At 38.6% G+C, this 23,665-nt stretch overlaps 1 protein-coding gene across 2 annotated transcripts in view; it reads left to right on the top strand.

The window, feature by feature from the left end:
• The window catches only part of KLHL2 (kelch like family member 2), a 41,058-nt gene that overhangs the window by 7,001 nt on the left and 10,392 nt on the right, over positions 1-23,665 (top strand). For both annotated transcript variants that reach the window (XM_087936661.1, XM_026699948.2), the window contains exons 3-8: positions 3,204-3,310; positions 7,189-7,310; positions 17,119-17,281; positions 20,103-20,212; positions 21,231-21,347; positions 22,908-23,057. In XM_087936661.1, coding sequence (XP_087792787.1) covers positions 3,204-3,310; positions 7,189-7,310; positions 17,119-17,281; positions 20,103-20,212; positions 21,231-21,347; positions 22,908-23,057 — 769 coding nt within the window. The remainder of the gene's footprint in view (positions 1-3,203; positions 3,311-7,188; positions 7,311-17,118; positions 17,282-20,102; positions 20,213-21,230; positions 21,348-22,907; positions 23,058-23,665) is intronic.

The raw sequence follows: 23,665 nt of genomic DNA, 5'->3' as shown, positions 1-23,665 counted from the left end.
GTTGGACTAGAAGACCACTAAGGTCCCTTCCAACTCTGTTATTCTATTCTAAACTTCTATTCATCAAAGTTAATAAATGTGAACTAGACGTGTACAAAATCCTGAAGAGGTTTACTTCCACAAAACGATTTACAATACAGTGAGGAGATACTCTCTTCTGGACCTGTCTTATTTGTTCGTTATAGTGAATGCAGTATCCATTTATACTTTTTACAATTAGAGATCAAGGTAAAATTTAGCTATTTGCTGTTTGCGCTTCATTCTTGATTATTATTCAGTCATAACAAGATTTAATCGTATCAATAACCCTAATTCCTTGAGTTACTTCCCAATGAACACGATTAGAAAAAAATGATGTGAAGCAAAATGATTTCACAATCTAACATTTTGTTGCAAATTGAAAATGAAAATTGGCTTGCACTGCATTGTTTCAAGAGCACGTGTATATTATCAAGAAGTAAACGTTTTCTATGAAATTGTACTGTAAACCACCTATTTGGATACTGTCCCTTTTTTTAACCACTTGAAAACTTCTGCTATTACAAGTAGTCCTTGGCTTACAACTGCAATTGGGACCAGATCCTCCATCATTGAGACAAGTGGTTGTTAAGCAAGATGCCCACGTGACTGCTTTACTCAGTCGCCACAATCGACCTGGTTATGGTTGTTGATTGATCTATTGGGTCATTAAGCAAAGGAGCTACCTGCTGAGTACTGTTCCTTTCTGTGTATGGAAGGATAGAGCTCCGAAGAGTGGCAGGAACCGAGCTCAGATCTTTGAGATCTGACCTCTGTCCTTTGGCTAGAGTTGCCCTCCTTGCGGAAGGAATGGTTGCAGGAACAGAGCTCAGATGTTCAGGATAGGTCTGCAGCTTTTCAGAGCAGTTCCCCTCCCCACTCAGAATGAGGAAGGGAAGTCCTTCAAAGGGTTGCAGGAATGGACGTCATCAGCTGGAGTGGTTCCTGCCCCTTCAGCAGGAAGTCGTTTTGCTCTCTCTCAAACGGCTTCCTGGGGCTGGGATGCGGATCTCAGATCACATGGAGGTGAGATTCCCTTCCACCTGAAATTCCCTGCTGGTGGGCATCCCTTTTGTAATAAATCTCTGCTGACTCTTGTTGACTTTTTGAGAGAAGATTGTAAATGATGATTGCATTATGGTGGAGGACTTGGTAACTGATTGTAAGTGCAGACAGGTTTCCCAGATTGTGATCATGTGACTGTGGGGATAATGGTGCAATGTTTTGTGATGGCTGGAAGTGCTTTGCAGGCCGTCAAGCACCCATTCTGTTGCCGGTCTAATTCCAGACCAAATTCCAGACCACCATTAAAATTGAAGGCTCATAAGTCCAGAATTACCCGTAGTAGCATGACAGGCTGGAGAAAACTATGCCCTTTATATAAGGAGTCACCAATCTTTTGGACCTCAGGGACTACTACATCCATAATTTTAAATCCCATGGACCACTAATATGAATCCAGCGCGCCACTTGCTGAAGCACCTGCACCTCCCAGTGATGGGATGGGGTCCTTCAGGCACAGCTTGGCCACCTGTTTTTGCAACCTTAAACACTCAAAGAGCCATCTGAACATTTGCACAGAAAACAAACACTGGGATCTCTCATCTCTCTCTCTGTATCTCTCTCTCACACACATCTTTCTCTCCCCCTCTCTTTCTTTGTTTCTGTCTTTTTCTCTCTCTCTCTCTGTTTCTCATCTCTCTCCACCCTTCTCTCTGTATCTTTCTCTCCTCTCTCTCTCTCTCTCATTTTATGGCGCACTCTGGATCTCACGGGTGCTTCTTTGGCCTTTGTTGGTGCTGGATGCATCTCAGTCCCTCAGAGAGACACACGACCTGCTCTCCACCCGAGACACTTGCCTGACCCAGCTGCAGCCAATGCTCCATGTTGTAATGGGCTCCAGGAGGAAGAGGGGACTCTGTCTCCCCCATTGTGAAGTGTTTATTTAATTGCGCTGCGCAAGGCGCTGCAAGAGCAGCGGGCAGGCCATGGAGGTGCCAACAGCAGCAGCGCAGAGGAACGGGCAGGCCAGGCCAGGCCAGTGTCTTGGGCGGAGAGGAAGTTGCACGTCTCCCCTAGTGGCCAAGTGCGCACTGCACCAACAAGGGCCGGAAGAAATGCCCGCGAGACCCAGCAAGACATGAAGCTTCACTCCCGTTCTGGTATACGGAGCGAATCTTCATCCCCTCCCCTTCCCTTCTCAGGCCAGGGGAGGAGTGAGTGGGACGGTTGGGTGAGGGGTGGGGCCAGGCAGTGGTGGGTTCAGCTGACAGGATGCAACAGCAGGGGGACGAAAGAGAGGTGGGTTGCCAACACCCATTGCTTCGGCCTGCCTGCGTTGCCACCCCTCCTTGCCGCAACAGCGCCGTTACCTTGTTCCAGCTGGTGAGGGCTGCGCTAATCCTTGCACGTTCACCACCTGCAAAAGTTGCCGTTTGCACGTTGGCGGAGTTTTCCAGCTGCACCACGAGCTGCCTGGCTGGTCCCATATCCTAGAGCTCTTGTCACAGGACTGGCCTATTGGTTATCCCAGAGCAGCAGTATACAGAAGCAAGGTTCTCAAGCTTTCTACTACTGTTGATAAAAATTTATTCATGAGCCGTGGTGGAGCAATGATTAGAATGCAGTACTGCAGGCTACTTCTGCTGATCACCACCGTCAGTAGTTTGGCAGTTTGGATCTCACTGGCTCAAGGTTGTCTCAGCCTTCCATCCTTCTGAGGTCCGTAAAATGAGGACCCAGATTGTTGGGGGCAAGAGGCTGACTCTGTACACCGCTTAGAGAGGGCTGTTACGTCCTATGATTAAAAGAAATTATTTTTATCAGGGATAAGTAAGACTGAGCAAGAAATAACGTTCCTGCTTTAACTGTTAAATTTTAATCTTTCTATCATGAGTTCCTAAATCTAGTGGAGATTGCACAGAAAAAGTGGGGTTCAAAGCCTGAAGTGAATTTTGATAGCACTCAAACTTTGCCTTTACAAATGTGATCATTTTCATTTGAAATAATTGCAAAGTCTTAGTAAAAAAAAAAGATAAACTAGCAAGGAGAATGATAACCTCAATATTGGTTATCAGCTGCTTATTTTACTGAATTTAGTGAATATGCACACTAGCTAGCTAACCAGGCAATGATTATCTTTCCTGTGGTCTAAAAGGTTATTTTTGTTCTGTTTTTCTTAATAGTCAAAACCTATTATGTGATGTGACAATAGTAGCCGAAGACGTGGAAATTGCAGCTCATCGAGTTGTATTAGCAGCTTGCAGTCCATATTTTTATGCAATGTTTGCAGGTACCTGTTTTTTTTCTTCTTCTTGTCTCTTGCAGTTGAACTATTTCAGTCTATTATGAAAGGCATAAGTATAATTGGTGTTTCTTCAGGATGTTATTGTGCTGTATGTAAATTGGCACAATGTATTTAAAATACTTTAATAAATAAACTTTGTTCTTGAAGCTGATTCCTAGAAGTAAAAGCTGCACTCTGGAAGCTATATTCTTGCTAGTACTGTTATCCTTGGTATCACCATTAGTTGGTAAAATGTATTTTGTAAACTGCTGAGCTGAAATATTGCAACAGAATATGTATATATAGAAAGGAGAAGGGCAGATTGAGAAACTATAGAACTGAAAATTTAACATGGATTTACATTTTATGTTGGAGTGCTTTTTTGGCCCAATTTCAGATGATTGGATAATGTGTTTTGCCATGATTCTTTCTATGCCAATTGAATTTTGGAAAGTTCATGCTCTACACCAATTGTCCTGTGTATCCAGGATAGGTATATAAATTGGTTTCCAAGGAATTGTTAGTTCAGTCAGCTTAACCACATTCAGTGCATTGAAAAAAACATTTTTTCATCTGTAATAATGGTATTAGCACTGTTACCCTCCCACCAAAGTGGTCCCTAGTTTTGTACTGGCATTTTTTACATGCTTTCGAACTGCTAGGTTGGCAGGAGCTGGGACAAGTAACGGGAGCTCACTCCGTTACACGGCGCTAGGAATTCGAACCACCGAACTGCCGACCTTCTGATTGACAAGCTCAGCGTCTTAGCCACTGAGCCACTATGTCCCATGTATATAAATTGATGTGTGTGTGTGTGTGTGTATTCCATTTTATCCCTGGTCAAATAAACCAACTTTGTAGTCCTTATTGCATTCAGATGATTATTCTTATTGTAAATTTCTTCAGTACTTTAATCAGTCTCTCTCAAGAATCCAACAAAATGAAATTATTCCAATTGCTCTCTGGAATTATCATTTTTATCTTTCTCTTAATTTTTAAAGTCCCATACAGTTTGTCTTTTTGCTTTATATCTCATGGCACAGTCATATTTTTCTTGGATAGATTTTGCTGCATATCTTGTTCTGTAACATTTTCTTCTGGTAACAGATTGTTTTTGAGAAGACAAAACACAGCTGATATAACCACATTGCTGATACAGATCTCAATTCTTCAAAGATGTCTCCAAATACCATAACAAGTTTCTCTTGTCTTGAATCTCAAAAAGAATATCCCCCCCCGCCAAACACGCATTCTTTAAAAATAATTTTGAAGCCTTAATATTTCAACATTTTATGAGCCATTATTTCTATGTTGTTTTGTGTTTTGCTCTTTGTTTTTTAAAAGAACTTAAGGATGATAAAAATAGATCTTCATATTCTTATATTAAGGTTTGAAGGCATTCACCCAGCTTTGTCACCCTTAACTTCTTTGAAGCTTTTAATAGACAATTTTCAGAGGTAATTATCAAAGGCAGTGAACAAACTTGATGTTGAAAAAAGCTGTTTGCAGCTAGAGTACCATAATTATGGCAAATTCCCAATCTCACAATCATCCCCTCTTCCAGAAACTGCTACCTTATAGTTTTTTTTTCATGAGGAGCAACGTTAAAATGTCCACAAACATTGGCTCTGGTTTTCCACGGAGCTGCCTTCAGTCTACCACGCGGGTGTCCAACCTTGGCCACTTTAAGCCTGAATTCTGGGAGTTGAAGTCCTCCAGGCTTAAAGTGGCCAAGGTTGGAGACCCCTGGTCTACCATCTTCTCCCAAGATTCAAAAAAACATTCTTTCATTCATCTTATGAGTAATAGCATCTCCTGAACCAGGTGCCTCTTTTTAAAACACAATTCTTCGGTTTCAAACAGTAATTAATTTTGCCTGCAGCATTTCCTAAAAGATGTTTAGATAAAAATGTTACATTTTAGATTCTCATTAAGGATAGGTAATTTTTGCTTTCTGAGATGTGTAAAATTAAAAGTGACTGGTTATAATGACAGGTGGTTAATTATCTGCTTCACTTTGAACCCTCATAACAGCTTCTTCGTGTATGTGTGTTCGTGTGTGTGTGTGAGTTCAAAGTGCTACGGTACTGATGCAATTTTATCCCTCTTTTTCACTGCTGTTTTAAATAATATATTCACTTGCTTTTAAACTATTTTAATACACACGCACAAACTGAAAAATACAATAAAATAGTTTAAGCGCAAGTGAATATATTATTTAAAACGGCAGTAAAAGAGAAGGATAAAATTGCCTCAGTACCATAGCAGTTTTATGTTCCCCTCTGTTCCACCTTTCATTGTAATAAGACAATAGGTTTTGATATCATAGTAGTCTTCCAGGTAAAGTGTTGGCAGTTGTCACTTAAGGAGAAATACGGAAACTAGTGCTCAGGTCAGAAAAAAAATATCAGAAAAAAAGTGAGATATCAGATCTGCTTAGTTTGGGAATTAGCCAACTTCTGATGTTATAAAGCTAGAGTGTCAACTCATGAAGCATTCCCTGACCTGCTCTCGAGTTGCCGTAGGTAAGGGGGACGGGGAGTCGAACCTTGCAGCTGCATCAAGGAGCTTGCATTTCAGTCACAGCGAGGCACATTCCCGCTGGCAATGTCGAGGTCATCTCCACAGGAAACCACGGTGGCCGGAGGGAGTGATTTCTACAACCCACGAAATTGCTTTGTTGGGGAATGTGACTGATGACACCCCTTGAGGCCGGGGGAGGAGGAAACAGGATCAGAATCAAAGCATGAATTAAGTGAGGTCAGAGTTGGCTCTACTTGGTCCGTGCCGACATGAAGCTCGTAATAAATAACTGGCTTTCTTTTGAAGCTTGGGCTGAGGCTCATGATTTAAGTAAGGGCATTGGTTGGAACCCTGACAACTAGAGAAGGATTTGTTTTCCTTAGTATCGCTCAAAGTTCAAGTTGCTATTCTAACACATTGAATGTTGCAAGCATTTTCCATTGTTAACCGATAGATTTTGGATATACACCTGCAACGCTCCTCAGTGCTGAGATTTGCTTTAAATTCTCTTTTGTATAAACATTCATTCTTGCACTGCAGATAGTCCTATTCCAATCTCCACAAATTGAAAAGGTGTCTTTTTTACATTTGCAAAGAGATGAAATTGTTTTGTATTACAATAAATAAAAATGCTGATACTATTAATCCTCTTGATTAATGGTTACAATTTATTTTGATTTTTTTTTTAAAAAAATCACTATATATAAAATAAATTGACTAAATTAACGTACATCCTACTATTCTTTAAACTCTGTTTTTCGATATACTGTATGGAATCATATCATTTATCATAACGAGCAGCTGCTGGCAGCCAGACAACTCTAGATTTTCCTGACTTTCAAAACACATGGCAACAGTGCTAGTCCATGTATTATGTGCCATGTGAACAACTGATTGATCAATTAATAAAAATAATATAAAATAAATATGTAGGTCCAACTCAGTGCTTAAGCTTCCAAGCAATTAAGTTATGAACAATAGTGAAACATATATGTACTCATTCTTTCAAAATATTTATGTAATTTGAACAGGAGGTAAATTCAGTTTGATTACTGCTTTTTAATTCCAGATTTATTTAGCATTTTAATTTCAAGAATAATGCTTGAGAATCAGCTTCTTTATCTTTCTTAAGAATGGAAATTCCTTTTGAATTATGGTTATACAAATTTAGAAATTATGAAAGATTTCAACATTCTGAAAGGCATTCAGTACTTCTTGGCTGGTACTTTGGTACCCTTGGGAATTATTATATTGACATTTCCTGTTTTATTACATGGAATTACTTCTTTTTTTTTTTTTTTTGCTTCCAAATAAGATCTCTTTGCAGCATGTTGCCAATGTCTGAATTAAATGTTTTGCAGGTGAAATGAGTGAAAGTCAAGCAAAGAATGTTCGAATCAAAGAAGTTGATGGTTGGATCCTTAAGATGCTTATTGAATACATTTACACAGGTGAAATTACAATTACAGAAGAAAACGTACAGGTGAGTGAGATGATTATATTTATTGATCATAAAACACTTATGGTGGGATAAATGTTCTCGCTCTGGGCCTGGTGAGCGTAATATTTATTTCTTAGCTTATGACTGAAAAGTGCACTTTTAAACAATATTTCTGTGGTCTTCTTGTCCTATTATAGCGCAAAATAATCAATGAGCATCTAGCGTGTGCTTGCATTTTAAAAAGACCTGCTGAGTTTTACAGTCCTTGACTAATTACACTTAATTGTATCAAGCAAATGGGACAGAAAAGGTTATGGTTAGAAACCCTGGAAAAGCTAAACAAAGAATACATATTAATCTATTTTCATTTAAGACTAAATACTATCCCTGTATCTATAACTAGCTTGATACCCGTGTTTCGCTACAAAACTATGTGGTTGGGCTCACTTTGTTAATGGAGACATCTTCCTCCCCACACCTGTTATGATATCCTTGGAAAGTTTTCAGGCTCTCATGGTCAGTGGAATTGTAGAGGTTTCGTTTCTCCATCTAACCTATTCTAAAGCAAACCCTCTCCCCTACTCTAATGGTAAGTTGAAATGAAGAGGCACGGAGCTGCCAAAGTTTCACTCTTGACCATTTGTTTTATGTTTTTTAGAACTTGGATCATATTCTGGTAGTTCCAGAACTTGTCAGCAAATAGATATCTCGAGTGCTGTTGATAGTTGGCTTGAGTGTCCTTGAAGAAAAGTTGTCACAAGTTCAAATATTGCAAGGTTTTAATGATTTTTGGAATATTTTTTTTATTTTACATTAGTTGAGGCAAGTAGATGTTATTTGGAATGCAAACCATGTAGATGGTTCCCAAAGTAGGAATTTCCTGAGGTTTGACATTGTCTCCTAAACTCAATATTCTTTATTCTTTATTGGCCAAATGTGATTGGACCCTTGTTTCTTGTGCATAAGCTCTCAGTGTAGAAACAAACAACAGTGATATAAGATATCAGTAGGAGAAAGTAATAGGAAAGATGAGAAAGATAAAAGTAATACAGTCCTACCACATGGGTAAATATGTTTAGGCATAAGATAGTGATGTGGAAATTAGATGTTTAGCGGAATGATGGCATGGGAGAAAAACTGTTTTTATGTCTAGTTGTTTTGACATGCAATGCCCTATAGCAGCATCCTGAGGGAAGAAATTGAAACAGTTTTATGTCCAGGTGTGAGCGGTCCACAGATATTTCCTTAGCCCTCTTTCTGGCTCATGTAGTATATAAATCCTCAATGGAAGTCAAGCTGGTTGCAGTTGTTTTCTCTGCAGTCCTAATTATCCACTGAAGACTGTACCTGTCTTCTTTAGTTGCTGTACCAAACTAGACAATTATAGAAGTGCAAATGACAGATTCAATAATTCCTCTGCAGAACTGTATCAGCATTTCCTCAGGTAGTCTGAGCTTTCTGAGTTGACACAAGAAGAACATTCTTTGTTGTGCCTTTTTAATGATGTTTTTAATGTGGTGTCCATTTCAAGCCCTGGGAGATTATAGAATGTTGGAATACATGTTATAATATATTTTGTATTGCAACAACTACAGAATTATTCAGCCAGTAGATGGTACTGTTTAGTTTGCATCTATAGTTATAATCTACAGTTCCTTTATATTTCTTGTAATGGTCGAAACCATTAAGCAGCAAAGTCCATGGTGACTGCACACTGTATGGCTATGTAACGATCATCTGCTATCAATTCGTATGCCTATATAATAATCCTCAGCTACAATTTCTATATAATACAACATAATTTCTAATAGGTTATGGACCCAGATTAAATCAGCTTTAGCCCAGATCAATCAGAGATGTACCCAGTATAAGACCAGATTTGACGAGAAATATAAAGTTCAGCAGTGAGCCAGCCAAGTCGTAGCCAGCTACAGTAAATAAGTGCAAGGTACAACCACAGAAAGAAGACGGCAACAAGATGAAAGAAAATGGCCAGTAACACAGCTGAAACAAACTTTTCATTTGCGAATTTGACAAACCAGAACTACCAGTCTTGCTACTAATAAGGAAGGTTACGTGGCAATGTATAAAGGCAAAGGCTAAAATTACAAGGCGAATTGTATCAGCTGAACTGCAGTCAGGTGGTTAATACTGCCAAATTGCCATCACACGTGGCACAGACGACTTGGACTCAAGAAGTCCTGATATAGTAAAGAAATTAACTGAGAAAAGACTATTCAAAGGGGATGATAGAAGAAACCAAACCACAAGGGAATTCGCCATCCTCTGCCACCATTTCTATATAATAAACCACAATTTCTAATATAGAAACTAAACACTTGAAAGTCTCTACTTTTGATATTGTGTTGCCTAATATTATAAGACCAAAATATGACAAGAAAAGAAACAACATATCCTTCTCTTCCTCTCACAAATCATTGTTTTTGGTCAAATGGAAAGTGAAAAGGAGTCCCTGTGGATTTTACTCCACTAGTCTGTAGGGGGGCGGTGCTCATCTCCGTTTCAGGGCCATTGAGCTAAGTCTGTCCGAAGACATGCCTGCAGTCATGGGCCCACCATGACGTCACGGAGCACTGTTACTTTCCCACCGCAGTGGTACCCGTTTATCTACTCAAAAAAGCTCTGACCTGAAAATATTAAAACACAATTGCATTTTGAATGATTCAAGGAAGGCACCTGTATCAAACAACAGGCAGGCTGTGACTGTTGAAGTGAAAGCACAATTTCTAGTTGTATGTTTGGGCAAGCTTAGCTGCTTGGTTTTAGTGGCAGTCCCTGCGGAAGCATTGCCTGATAAGTAGAGACTTCATTTGCAGCATTTATGAAAGCCTTCAAGAGAATGTGATGTTTTATCACCTCAAGGAGGAATGCTTCACTTAGGCTAACATATTTTGAGAGATTAGAATGCTTTGCCCAGCCTTAGTAAAGGCCATTAAGATACTAAAAAAAGTAGAGTGTAATCATAACAGAAGCTTTTACTGAAAGATGTTGCCAGTCACTTACTACAAAAAAAATCTTAAATTGCCATTTAAGATGTTTATGCTGTTTCAACCTTTTTCTGATCTCTCCAGAGTATAAATATTATATGCAACAGTTGCCTGTGCCATGGTGATCTCTAGATGTGTGGAGTAGCAATTGTCAGGCATTCTAGTACCTGGAATCTCTAACAGAAGCTTTAACAGTGTTGGAAGGGACCTTGTGGATCAGAGGTCCCATTCTCGTGGCCCATGGGCCAATTGCAGCCTGCAGGACGATATCCTGTGGCCCCCACCGTGATATGAAAGTATAATATTAGTGCGGCCCGCAGGGGGAATGGACCTCTGAAGGAAGTCCCGCCCGCCGTTCATCTTCTTGGCTGACATTCGGTGCTAGGCTAAGCTACACCGACTTCATGCACACTACGCTTGTAACAACAGTATGGCGGATGACGAACAGTCCGGTAGCAATCGCCTTTTTTGTCGGTCGCCATTCCGGTACTTTCTACCATCAACAAATGCCACAATCAAACGCAGAGAAAGGCGACTTTCTCTGCGTTCTCCAGCCAGGAGTGGGATTTGGGGGCTTGCCAAGCCCCATAGTCTTAGCTAGGGTTTCACCTGAGTCCCTACGAGTCGCCAGCAGCTCGCTTCTGCATTGGACCATCAAACATCTTTCAGATAGACAGGACTAGGTAACAAAATGTGTTTGGATGTGAATAGAATAGAAAATTGCAACTAGAATTTTAAAATGAGGGCCTTGTAATCTTCACTAGAGTTTGATACATTGGGTATTTATTATTTCTTTGGCTGCCCCTCTGATAGTTTACAATTTCACACTTATTTTGCTTTGAGAATAGCTACTGTAATAGATATATTAAAAAAACAGTAATCAGCTATCAAATTAAGCAGTTTTTTCCCCTTAAAACAAGGAGCCACTACATGCTTTGTAAATCTTTGTTCAATATTACTCTAACATTTTATGGCATGATACCCAGGAATGTCACTGACAGTCTCTTTATTACTGTATTTGGGGTCCAATATTGATAGATTCAGAAAATATATAACTTACTTATCTAGGGGACAGAACACCTACAGGATCAGAAATTCCAGCAGATTTATGAAAGATTATCATAGCATAGCATCACATATAAGGCCTTCATAATAATGAAGCACTTTTGTTGGCTTCCATTAGCTTAAGACAACTTCGTTTTTTCCTTGTATTAAACTTTTTATGGCTTTCTACTGTCAGAAGTCTTTCTAAACCATATTTGAAAAATTGAATGTAACATTTTTTTCTCATTTTAACATAAACACAACATAGAGAACTTGAACTGGTTAGTAAGGATTCTAATTCATTCTTTCCTACACGACTAGATTAAAAAGAAACCTGTCAGATTTGTTGAACTGATGCAAAGATAAGGAGATGCTTCAAGCAAAAATTCATGCAATTATGCTTGTGAATGTCTTTCAAGGACATGTGAGTCAACATAAACAGCTGTAATGGGTGGGTGGCATAAAGAAAGCTAAAAATACGAACTGACATCTGTACAACACAGCATTTCACACCAAAAGGCTGTTAACATTTGTTTCAGAGGTAAATGGTTTTAGAAACAAATTGTTACACCCTGAGGTTTACTAGAACATGAAATTTAAATTAACTAAAATTAACAGTTGACATTCAAATGTAATTTATAGACATAGCAGTAGTAGGTAGATATATTTAAAATGCTCCTTGTTCAGCAGCAGCAAACCATTAAATGTCCCAGTGCCCATAGTAGCACTATCTAAAACATATACAGAGCACTATTTATTAATGACCCACACTTCACTTGCATTTTGAGGAATTTAAGTTGTCTGGGGACAGTGTTAGAGCATCTTTTCCAGTTTACAACTTTTATTAAAAGGCATAAGCTGTTGTGAGCCATAGCTCACAGAGTGGCTAAACTGATATAAGATTTAAATTGGGGCAAGATAAGGGTAAAAGGTGTTACCAGATTTCTGATTTTTTCTTTCTTCCCACCATACTGATATATTGCTCTTCATAAAGCGTCTACAGACATAGAAGGGCTTTTTAGAAAAAGCAGAAAAATTTAGAACTTATGGCCTGCTTTCTCTTTCAATATTATTTCAATTCAACAATTCAACTGGAGTCTTTACCATAAATTATGAAAGGTAAAGCATACAGTATAAGGAACCTGGGAATCAGAGGTGGTATTCAGCAGGTTCTGACCAGTTCTGGACAACCAATGCAAATACCCCCTCTAACTCACCTTCCCCCCATCTATTCTCTGCCTCCCGAGTCCCAGCTGATCGGCTGGGTCTTCTTTTGTTGCCCTGCACAGCAGAACGGAGTTGGAAACCAGGTTAGTGGGGTGGGGAGGGAAGGGGGATTTTGCAGTATACTTCCCCTGTCATGCCCGCCAAGCCAAGCTACGCCCACCAAGCCACGCCCACAGAACCGATAGTAGAAAATTTTTACTATCCCACCACTGCTGGGAATCAATCACATAGGTGCTTTGACATGTTCCCATCTCATCCAAAAGGATCTTCTGTCAAAATAGAGTTGCTCTCACAACATGCTTTTAGTATACATCTACCTGCAATTTCAATCTGGTTTTCAGTCTGGGATTTAGAATAGAAGTTCTTGTAGATAATCTAAGGCATTGACAAGAGGGAGGTAGCATAACCATTCTTGTACTCTTTGATTTTTCAGCAACTTTTGATAGCATCAACTTCTGGATTGGCTCTAGAGATTGGGAGTTGGGGGAGCATTGTTTTTTTGGTACAGATAGTCCTCGATTTATGGCAGAATTGGGACAAGAATGTAAGTCTCTAAGTTGTCTGCATTACTTAGTGCATGGCTCAGCGGTCCCAAAGTCCTGGTTACTGTAATTAACTGTTGTGGTTCGCTGGCAGCAGATGTGGACGGCTGAGGTCTCTGACAGCGAGGACTCGGACAAGGAGCCTGCGTGTGATGCAGGGATGGGGCCAGGACTATCGGAGAGTGGGGTGCTGCCTTCGGAGGTTGTGGAGTTTGGCAGCAGATGAAGAGGGACCGGGAAGCCTCTGCTCAGTGCGTGTGCGCGCAGGGCTGCTCAGTACGGGCGACTCGGCAGTAAGGCTGGAAGGTGATGGCCCCTCCCATAAGGGATAAAAGCCAGCCTTCGGGGTTGGCTTCTTTGCAGGAAGCAAAGAAATTTTTTTCTATTCAGAGTCCTCGTTGAAGCCCTGTTTATTTCAATTTGTTTTTTAAAACTTCTGGCTTTGGATATTTATCTGCAATTAGTCTTTTGTACTTGGCAGCCTTTAGCAACTTTGAAAGGGCTTGCACTTATTCGTTTTGAATGACTCTTGGCTGTGAATGAAGAGAATTCACAACTCCGCATTAAAAAGGTTTGCTTTTATACATACTTTGGGTTTGTTTGATTTGAACAGGACTTGGGTCAGAACATTAACCTATGGTTATTAGGTAACAAAACTTCCGACCAGCTTCCAAAGCAACCAAATTCAGCGGGGAATTTGAAGCAATTTGTAAATACAGGTTGCCATGTAAGTGGCTGCTGACAACTGCAAGAGGGAATGAAAGTGTGCAAGGGAGATGTGGAGACGGTGTGGGACATCACAAGGGAGGTTAAGGGAAGGGTTGTGAGAATGCGAGACTGTGGCATGGATTGGAGAGAGTGCATGAGAAGTGCAGGTCAGGGAGCATTCACAAGAGTGTGGGCCTGTGTGAGAGGCATAATGTGGGTTGCGGTGGGTATGTGAGAGGTATGCTATAGGCCAGGGATGGAGTATGAGGTTATAATGGGGTGTGGTTCAAGTTGGGGAGGATGTGAAAGTAGCAGTGATGACCCGGGACGTGGCACGAAAGCAACACAACCAGAAAACAGGTCTAACTTCCCTTTATTGATCCAACTGTGCCCCCAAAACATCCTCAAACACCCCCACTTTCACTACAAGTCCTGAAGCAAAGCTCTCACACGCACTTTCAGAAGCCTCTGACTGCAAGTAGTCCAATAAGCCAGGTTAGCCACACAGCAATCAGGGCCAGCAAGCCAATAAGCCAGGTTGGCAAAACAGTAACCACAGTATGTATGAACAGTATGGCATCTGGGTATCCTTAGTTTTGATACCAAATAATAGTAATAATATTGACAATTTTAGTAATCTTGGTTACATTAATCGTCCTCACATCATTATAATAACATTATACATAATATACTCATCTTTCAACTTCTGATCCTTTCTTTTACATACTGATTTTAGAATATTATATAGAAATATGCATAATATTTTCCCCCCTTTCTAATTTCTACTTCTATTCTAAATCTTAATATCATAAATCTTATATTAGTAGATATTCTAATTCTATCCATCATCTCTTGTCTGTTTTAATATTTCACTTCTTGTTGATATTTGGAATATTTCCCATATTTCTCCCTTGGGATTTTGTATAAAATACATTAATAATATTCCTATCATTATAGTAACATAACTATTACAGTTAAAGTTGTTAGTATTGTAGTATTTACTCCACCATGTATATAATCCTTCATCATTTAATTATTCAGCATTTTAATACACATTACTGATAGTGACACTATTGAAGTATACATAATACCATCATCTTTCAACCTCTGATCTAGTCATCTAATATTAGTTTCAAAATATTATATAAGAATATACGTATCAGTATTTTCCCTCTTTCTAATTTCTACCTCTAAGTCTTCTTAATACAAATCTTATATTAATAAGTATTCTATTTTTATCCGTCATCTCTTGGTCATTTTAGTATTTCAATTCTTATTGATTTTTTGGCATGCTTTCCATACTCCTTCCTTGGTATTTTATATCTCCATACATTATTCATATTTAATGTAAATATTCCCTGTATCTCTACCTCTATCTCTTGCTGCCAAACCTTCACTACATCCATCAGTGTCTCTATCCCCACTTCTGGAATATCTTTTAGTTTATCCAATTCTATTTTTTGAGCTCTTAATGCATAGTCTGCTTTGTCTATTTCATCCATTTTAATTATCTCTGCCTTCTCCTTGTCTTTTTGATGCATTTGTTGTTTTATCAGCTCTATCTCCTCGTTTTTTTCTATTTTCTCTTATATTTCCAGAGTTACTAGAGCCCACTGTAACTACATAGCCAAAATGGCGTCAAGAGTTGTTACGTAGCTTTTTCTCTTACGTAGCTTTTTCTCTGGTAATATTACACTAAGAACTAGAGCATACAAAACGTTTGCTAGACCAATACTCAAATACAGCTTATCAGTCTGGAACCCACATTATGTATCTGATATTAACACAGTTGAGAAAGTCCAGAGATATTTCACAGGAAGAATTCTCCATTCCTCTACTCGTTGCAGAATACCTTATGCCACCAGACTCGAAATTCTAGACCTAGAAAACCTACAATTATGCCGTCTTCGGTCTGATCTAAGTATGGTATATAAAATCATACATTGCAATGTCCTACCTGTCAATGAATACTTCAGCTTCAACCATAACAACACAAGAGCAAACAGTAGATACAAACTTAAGGTTAATCGCACCAAGCTTGATTGCAGTAAATAGGACTTCAGCCACAGAGTGGTCAATGTCTGACCTGACTCTGTGGTTTTTTTCCCCAAACCCCAAAAACTTTAACCTTAGACTGTCTACTATTGACCTCACCCCTTTCCTAAGAGGTCCGTAGGGAGCGTGCATAAGCGCCCACAGAACCGGTTGTTAAAAAATTTGAATGCCACCCCTCTCTTGATTGTATTCCTCTGTTAATGCAACTTAGGATTGCATTGGTTTTTTGGCTACCTCTGCACACTAGTGACTCATATTTAGCTGGTTGTCCACTAAGACACCAAGATCCTTCTGACAGTCATTGCTATTAAGCCTGATTTCACCTAGTCTTTTATTTAAGTATTAAATTAAATGCACAAAATAATAAACAACTTGTTGGTGTATATCTTTTTTGAGGTAATTAGGGCAAAGAAGCCAGGTCGAGTTAGCCACTCCCACCCAGTCACATGACCACCCGATCACATGACTACCCAATCACATGATCACCTAGCCAGTCATTAGGGCAGAGAACCCCTTGCTAAAAAATGTGAAGCCCACCCCTGGTCCAATGAACAGTATAGGTCATTTCTCAGGTAACAATGATTGTAAGCTGCCCATAATCACCTCATTTGATTATTAAATCATATGTTTAATAAATATAAAACAAACAGATAAAACCCACTGCAGTGTTTTGCAAGCACTACAAAATGAATTTTTCCAAATGAGATAATATATGAAACTATAACTTAAATGTGACTTCCCAATCCTAACCTTCTTTGATAAGTGTTAAGTATGCTATGCAAGCAATTTCCTAGACCACAGGTGTCAAACTTACCGTTTCACGTTTCCATCACCTGATGTTCCGCTATGTTTTTCCCTTTCGTGGAGCTGAGGTAGGCGTGGACGTGACGGATCTGGCCTGTGGGCCACCATTTTAACACCCCTATCTAGACTGCATCCCTACTCACTAAAATGAAGAAATTATAGAGAAGCAAAGCACCTGTACATGGATGTCATGTATATCCTGATCAATTCCTGATTCAATAGTCAACACACAGCCTAAAATTTAAAGAAATAGTCGTGTTACTGCTGTCCTGTTTGGTCAACTCTTCATCCCTACCCATGATGGGTAAGGGTTCAAAACAGAATTAAGACTGAAGCATGGTAAGAATTTACCTATCAGTTACATAATTATTTAACCCCTTACAGGCTGCCTTAGACTTAGAAGTTCCTTTTTCGTTTTACCTTTCTTGATGATACTGACTTCTTTAATTTTGGTTATTGTAGGTACTACTCCCAGCAGCTAGTTTGTTGCAGCTGCAGGATGTAAAAAAAGGTTGCTGTGATTTTTTGGAAACTCAGCTTCACCCTACCAACTGTTTGGGTATTCAAGCATTTGCTGATATGCATGCCTGCATTGAGCTTCTGAATAAGGCCAACACATACACAGGCAAGTGGAGGTTCGATTCTAAAAATTAGGATTGTGGTATTATTTTTAACATTGGAGAAGCCCTTCCATATTGCTCACATGAAAAAGAACGTAAATTAAACAGAGAAATTAAAGTTGTAAAGATAACAAACCAAAACTGTTTTATGATTTGATATTAGCAAAGCTGCCAAGAGGTTGAATAAATTTCAAAAGCTAAATTTTATGATTAAAATAGATATTTAAACAAAGCAGTATTAAATCTTTGACAACTGACACCTTTTCCCTTTCTCGGAATATTAATGTAGTAATACAATTGTTGGATTCATTTTTTCCAGAATAAAGAAAAGAATTATTGTTATTGTGGCAATTCAATAGACAGTGATTTAGTTTCCCAGAATGCTTCAGCTATAATAGTGATAATACAGCAAATGCAACTAAATTTTTACCTGCCCAGCTACCATTTCTGAGAAATACTCTTCTGCATTGTACTGTCAAGGGCCTGTATTAAGAATTATTCCCCTTGTATTAACCATGCAGGGGTGGTATGTTACTGGTTTGGCCCGGTTCTATAGAACCGGTAGTTCTGAAGAGCACCAGACACCAAACCGATTCGGTGCAATGACCTTTTGGTCATTTGTTTGGGCCACTTGCCCACCTGGGCTCTTACCTGTCCTTTATTTCCTGCTTTTTCAACCTCAGCTGCTTTGTGCAGCACAGCTGAGGTTGAAAAAGCAGGAAAGAAGAGGATTTTCAAACACTGTGCACCTGCGCGCAGCGCTTGTCAGCTATCCGGGTGGCACAGCTGATGTTTTTTGCAATTGCTTTACACACACGCACAGCATGCACAAAACACACTCTGACCGAACCAGTAGTAACACCGGTTGAATCCCAGCCCTGTAACCATGTATGTATGAGTGCATCTACGGAGTTCACCTTATGGAAAACAATTTCAATACACTTTATTTCATATGTTAATTTTACAGATTACAAAATGTTCAGGCATGGAGTACTTTATGTAGTAATATTTCCAGTTATGGATTGGGTGTTAATGTCTTTCCTTTGAGGAAATATTGCATAGCAATTTGAGGCATTATTATAAAAATGAGATTCAGCAAATTGTGCTCTCTTCTAATATAGGTTGTCACCAATTATGCAATTTGGCACATAAGCCTTTAGTTCTGCCGCAATGGGAGGTTGCCCTGGCCCAGTTTAAGTAACCCCACCCAGATTATGCGAAGCATGTTTGGGCCAGTACCCACATAATCCTCTGCCTTTGTGGGTATTTTCTTGAACTAGCAGACAAGAATGATAATTAGCAACACTGCATCCTCCCTAATAGTCAGCATACTCCATTCTTGCTTCTTCGAATTGGTTCGTTCCCAGATTTTTTTTTAACCAAAAAATAAAGAGTTGCGCCGTGTTTCCATATCTCCTACATACATGGAAGCACTATTTTAGCTACATATTTATTGGCATATATGCCCAAATACCAGAAATAGGGTGAATTGTGGAATTCTTTTCCACCGGATATCTGTCAAGCTCCTTCCCTTTCTTTGTTTTAAAAAATGATTTGAAACCATTGTACATCAACTAGCAACCTTTGGAATGGTGCTCATAAGCTTGTGAACACTTTTGAATGTTCAATGTTGATGCGTAAATATGATCTGAAACATGAACTATTCCTCAACAAATTCTGAAACCTATTTTACAGTATTTATTGAGGAAAGTAGTTTTTAAGCACTATCATATGTGATCAGCTTTATTTTGTTTGTATAATTTCTTGTATGATTTTTCAGAATTGGAAGATCTGTTTTATTGGATATGGTTATTTTGCAATCCCATAGTCTAATGTTTGTTTGTTTGTTTATATTATGCCTTTATTGTTTTTACAATTAACCTTTACAAATACAAGGTGGCAAACATATCTAACACCCCTTCCTCCTCCTATTTTCTTCACCAGAACCAGAATTCTGTGACATAGGTTAGGCTAAGAGAGAGTGACTAGCCCAAAGTCACCCGCTTGGCTTTCATGACTTAAGGCGGGACTTGAACTCACAATCTTCCACTTTCTAGCCTAGTGCTTTAACTACTAGGCCAAACTGCCTCTCAAATAATGTTAATGCCTTATTCATTTATTTTATAAATTGATATGATTTTATAGCTATCCACCACATGCAGGTGATTATGAGTGGCTTACAAAAACAAACCCATCAAACATAACCCTCCAGTACCCATGATTAAATTGTTAATCCCACTGACTATTAATGTAGAATTCATCTATCATGTTCGCTGATATTTGTTTGTATATGCTCTTGATGTATATAACATCCTCAATTGTGCTGAAACAAAAAAGATAGGGTGTTCTAAAAGTCTTAATATAGTTCTGTACTAAGACTGTGGGACACCCTATATATAAAATAAGATTTATCTAATCACTGCCATGATTTTAGTCTTTGAAACTTATTATGTATTACATCTTTCAAAAGGACGGTCTAATTATCAGTCTTATTTTTCAAATGTAGCGGCCTTATTTTAGAAATTCTGTTTGTATGCAACTACCAACATAATTTCTAAAATAAGGCCACTACATTTGAAAAATAAGACTGATAATTAGACCGTCCTTTTGAAAGATGTAATACATAATAAGTCCAATTGGCTTTATAAATGAGATTTCCACGTTTTAAGTGACATTATTCTTTCATAGACATGAGCTCTATATTCTAGCAATCATAATTAGAAAGAAAACTTTCATTTTTGTATTTCCTGAATCTCTGTAAGGATAAAATGCCTCCTTCATGCTGTTGCTGCAATTTATATGTTTACATTTTTTTTCTTGAAATAGAACAGCACTTTACTGAGGTTGTATTAGGTGATGAATTTCTCAGTCTTGGTGTAGAACAGGTGTGCAGCTTAATATCCAGTGACAAACTAACAGTAGCTTCAGAAGAAAAGGTAATGTCTTCCTTATTTAGACATTGTGATATGTAATCATGTAGAGGTGTGCAATCTTTTTTAAATGCTAATCTTTAAAATTTGAAATTGAAATTGAGTGTTCTGTTGTTTTTTGATCTGATTACTCAGATGCTGTGTGGTTTTTTGTTTTTTGTTTTGCCAAAAACATTCCAATATAAGAACAATTTCAGTAAAGTCAGAAGTGTTCAACTTTGGCTTAGAAATATTTTAATGCAAATGAAAATCTTGGAACCAGATTAAAAGGACCATTGTTCAAATATTTATCCATTTACAATATACTTTGATATGAGGATATAGGAGAAAGATCTTTGAATGTTTTTTTTCCCTTTCACTCCAGTCTATTCAGATTTTTTTTTCCAATTGTGGCTGCCAAAGCAAAAATCTTTGAAACACAAAAATTAGGTGGAACTAGGGTTTCCTATCAATATTTATACTTTTAAACTCTTTTATCTATATTATTATATAGTTGGTGATAATGCAGGAGACCCAACTATTAACCAATTACCTCCAACTATTAATAAGCTGATGGAGGTTCTAATATTTATCTCCTTCAGGTAAACCAATTGTGAAAAAAATAATCAGAGTCAAACTGTATATAATTGTACAAACACTGCTAAATAGATAACAGAGTTTAAAAATATAAATACTGATAGGAAACCCTAGTTCCAGCTAATTCAGAAAAAGAATACATAGGGGGAAAAGAAATTAGATGTATTGTTCTTTGTAATGCCAGAACTGGCTAGTTATTGTTACGTTTTAAAACTTATTAATCTGGTCTAGATAAGTTAAATCTTTATATAACCAATATGTCTTCACTTCTAAGAGATGAATGGGTGGAGACAATGAAGAATTAGACAAGGCAGTTCTAGCTTTCTGTTGTTGGAAATGTTCCCCCTCTCTTTCAATCTGAATTCTAAAATGAGCAAAATATTAGAGTTCTTGTATCTGTCCAGCAAACTATATGCAGAACTCAAAATGTGTCTTTATTTTACATAAGGTATTTGAAGCAGTGATTGCTTGGGTTAACTATGACAAAAATGTGAGGCAAGAACTCATGGCACGTCTGATGGAACACGTTCGATTACCTTTGCTGTCAAAAGACTATTTGGTCCAGGTAATTAACTGGAGGCATTTCATTCATGGTATTTTATTCCCTTGTCATACTGCAAGATTAAATCTTATATAATTGAGTAAACGTAACAAAGGGTCGAGGCCAACTGGCCGCAAACAAACTCATCCTAGCCAACTTGCCACACAACAATTCAATTGTTGTATTAATCATTTCATTCAGTTACTTTTACTATTGGTGACCATATTTTCATTGATACTAGATAATATTCTTGTATTTCTCAATCAACTTTATTTTATTGTTATTGGCCACGGTTCTATTAAAAATGTAACTTTTCTATTTGTTGAATTGTGCCATAGCAAGTTGTCTCGGAGCAAATTGGCCACAATGAGTTGGCCCATTCCGGATAATACAATCCCCCCAAATCGATGCTTTCTATAAAAGTTGGATCAACCTTTATAATCATACTAGGTCAGCGGTTGCCAACCAGTGGGCCGGGGACCACTGGTGGCCCGTGAGAAAAAGTGGATGGTCCGTAGAGAAATGTCACCCCAAAACACTCCCCAAAGCAATTAATCCAGGCTACACGGGAACACAAGGCTGCGCCACCCACATGGCCTGTGGGAACACTAGGCTTGCATCGCTTGCATTGCGAACAACACAAGCTAGTGAGGGAGGGGGGGAAGCACCTTGCCTGACCACTGGGCTGTTTCCACTTCTTTCTTCTTCTGCTTTTGGCTGCACACAAGGAAAGCAGCAAAAGTCTTTCTTTCTCTTCCCCAAACTCCACCAGAAATGAGTCTTTGGGACTCTGCAGGGCATCCTGCTCCAAGAGGCTGCGCCAGCGCGACAAGTCTCACAAAGACTCGTTTTTGGCAGAATTTGGGGGAATTTGCTTCTGCTTTCCTTGCATGAAACCAAAAGTCTCTCTCTCTCTCTCTCTCCCTCCCCCCAAGAACAGAGCTGGAAACGGTATCCTGCGATCCTAAATAAAGAATGATCGATTGGTAGGAAAAAGGGGGGGAGGATTTTCCCAGGATCCCTGGCCCGCAGGATTTAAAATTATGAGTTTTGTGGTCCCTGAGGTCCAAAAGGTTGGTGACTCCTGTACTAGGCAACTTGTGCCTTGTTGGAACATCATTTCGTAGATACCTCCTTATCGAAACAGAGAAGCAAAATGACCATATGTGATTTAAAAAATCAGTGAGAGGGAAGCAACTTCCAATTTCCTATTGGCTTCCCCATTTAATTTCTTTGTGGGAACTTGACAATGAGTGTTGGAAACCTTTCCTTCCTTCCTTCCTTCCTTCCTCCCTCCCTCCCTTCCTTCCTTCCTTCCTTCCTCCCTTCCTCCCTCTGCTGTCGTTTTTTCTTTCCCTACCTCCTCTGCCCACCTCCTCTTCCTTTCTTCACAAATAAAAAGATATCTAGATTAGGTTGTCATTATCTCTGGTTTGTTTTCATTTAGCAATAATTGTTGGAAAAACAATTATTTTGAAGTTTTCACTGAACCAATTCAAAACTAATTACATGAAAGCTACATTCATGCAAATTAGTCAGTGTGTTCTTTCTTGCTAAGATTGCATCAATATGGCTAATTCACAGAGAGTTGAAGAAGAGATACTTGTTAAAAATAGCAGTGCATGTAAAGATTACCTAATTGAAGCAATGAAGTACCATTTGTTGCCACTTGAGCAAAGAACATTGTTTAAGTCCACACGAACAAGGTTAAGAACACCTTCCTGTCTTCCAAAGGTAAGCATGCACTTATATATACTTCCTTTTTGAATTGCCTTGCGTTGTGTGAAAAAATGTATGTGATTTAAGTCAGGGTCTCTTTTTTTATTTTAAAATATGCATATAATTGGAATAATTGAAATAAAATAGAGAATTATAGGGTTGGAAAAGCCATTATGTCAATAAGTCTTAATTTCCTGTTCAGTTAAAGCATGCTTAAATCCATCTAGTAAAATGAATAAAGCAGGCAGAGAGTCTCGTTTGCACTCAGCTGCATACAAAATGTTGTTGAGCTGTGTCTACATTCTTGTTAACCTAGGACTTTACCTTTTATTTAAGAAAATTTGAAAACTATCGTGTGCCATTAAACAGACTTAAATAGAGTTACAATTCATAAAGAAATGGCTCTCTTAACTAAGATGACTGCTATGTAGGAAAAGGAAGGTATACTCTCATTTTTTTCATTAGTGGAGATTCTTTGGGTATAGCATGTCTTTTTTTTTTCTCAAGGGCAAGTCAGAAAGGATTGCACCATATTCATATCTGCAGGGGTTTACTTGAGCCTTTTGAGGCCATCCTGAGTACTGCCAGTCCGCGAAATGGAATAGTACTGTGGATAGGATTTT

Source organism: Pseudonaja textilis, chromosome 6 (assembly GCF_049901715.1).
Source record: "Pseudonaja textilis isolate UNSWEBS1 chromosome 6, rPseTex1.2, whole genome shotgun sequence".
NCBI classification, from domain to species: Eukaryota; Metazoa; Chordata; class Lepidosauria; order Squamata; family Elapidae; genus Pseudonaja; species Pseudonaja textilis.
The sequence above is the reverse complement of the archived record's forward strand: the minus strand, read 5'-3'. Positions and strand labels throughout refer to the sequence as shown.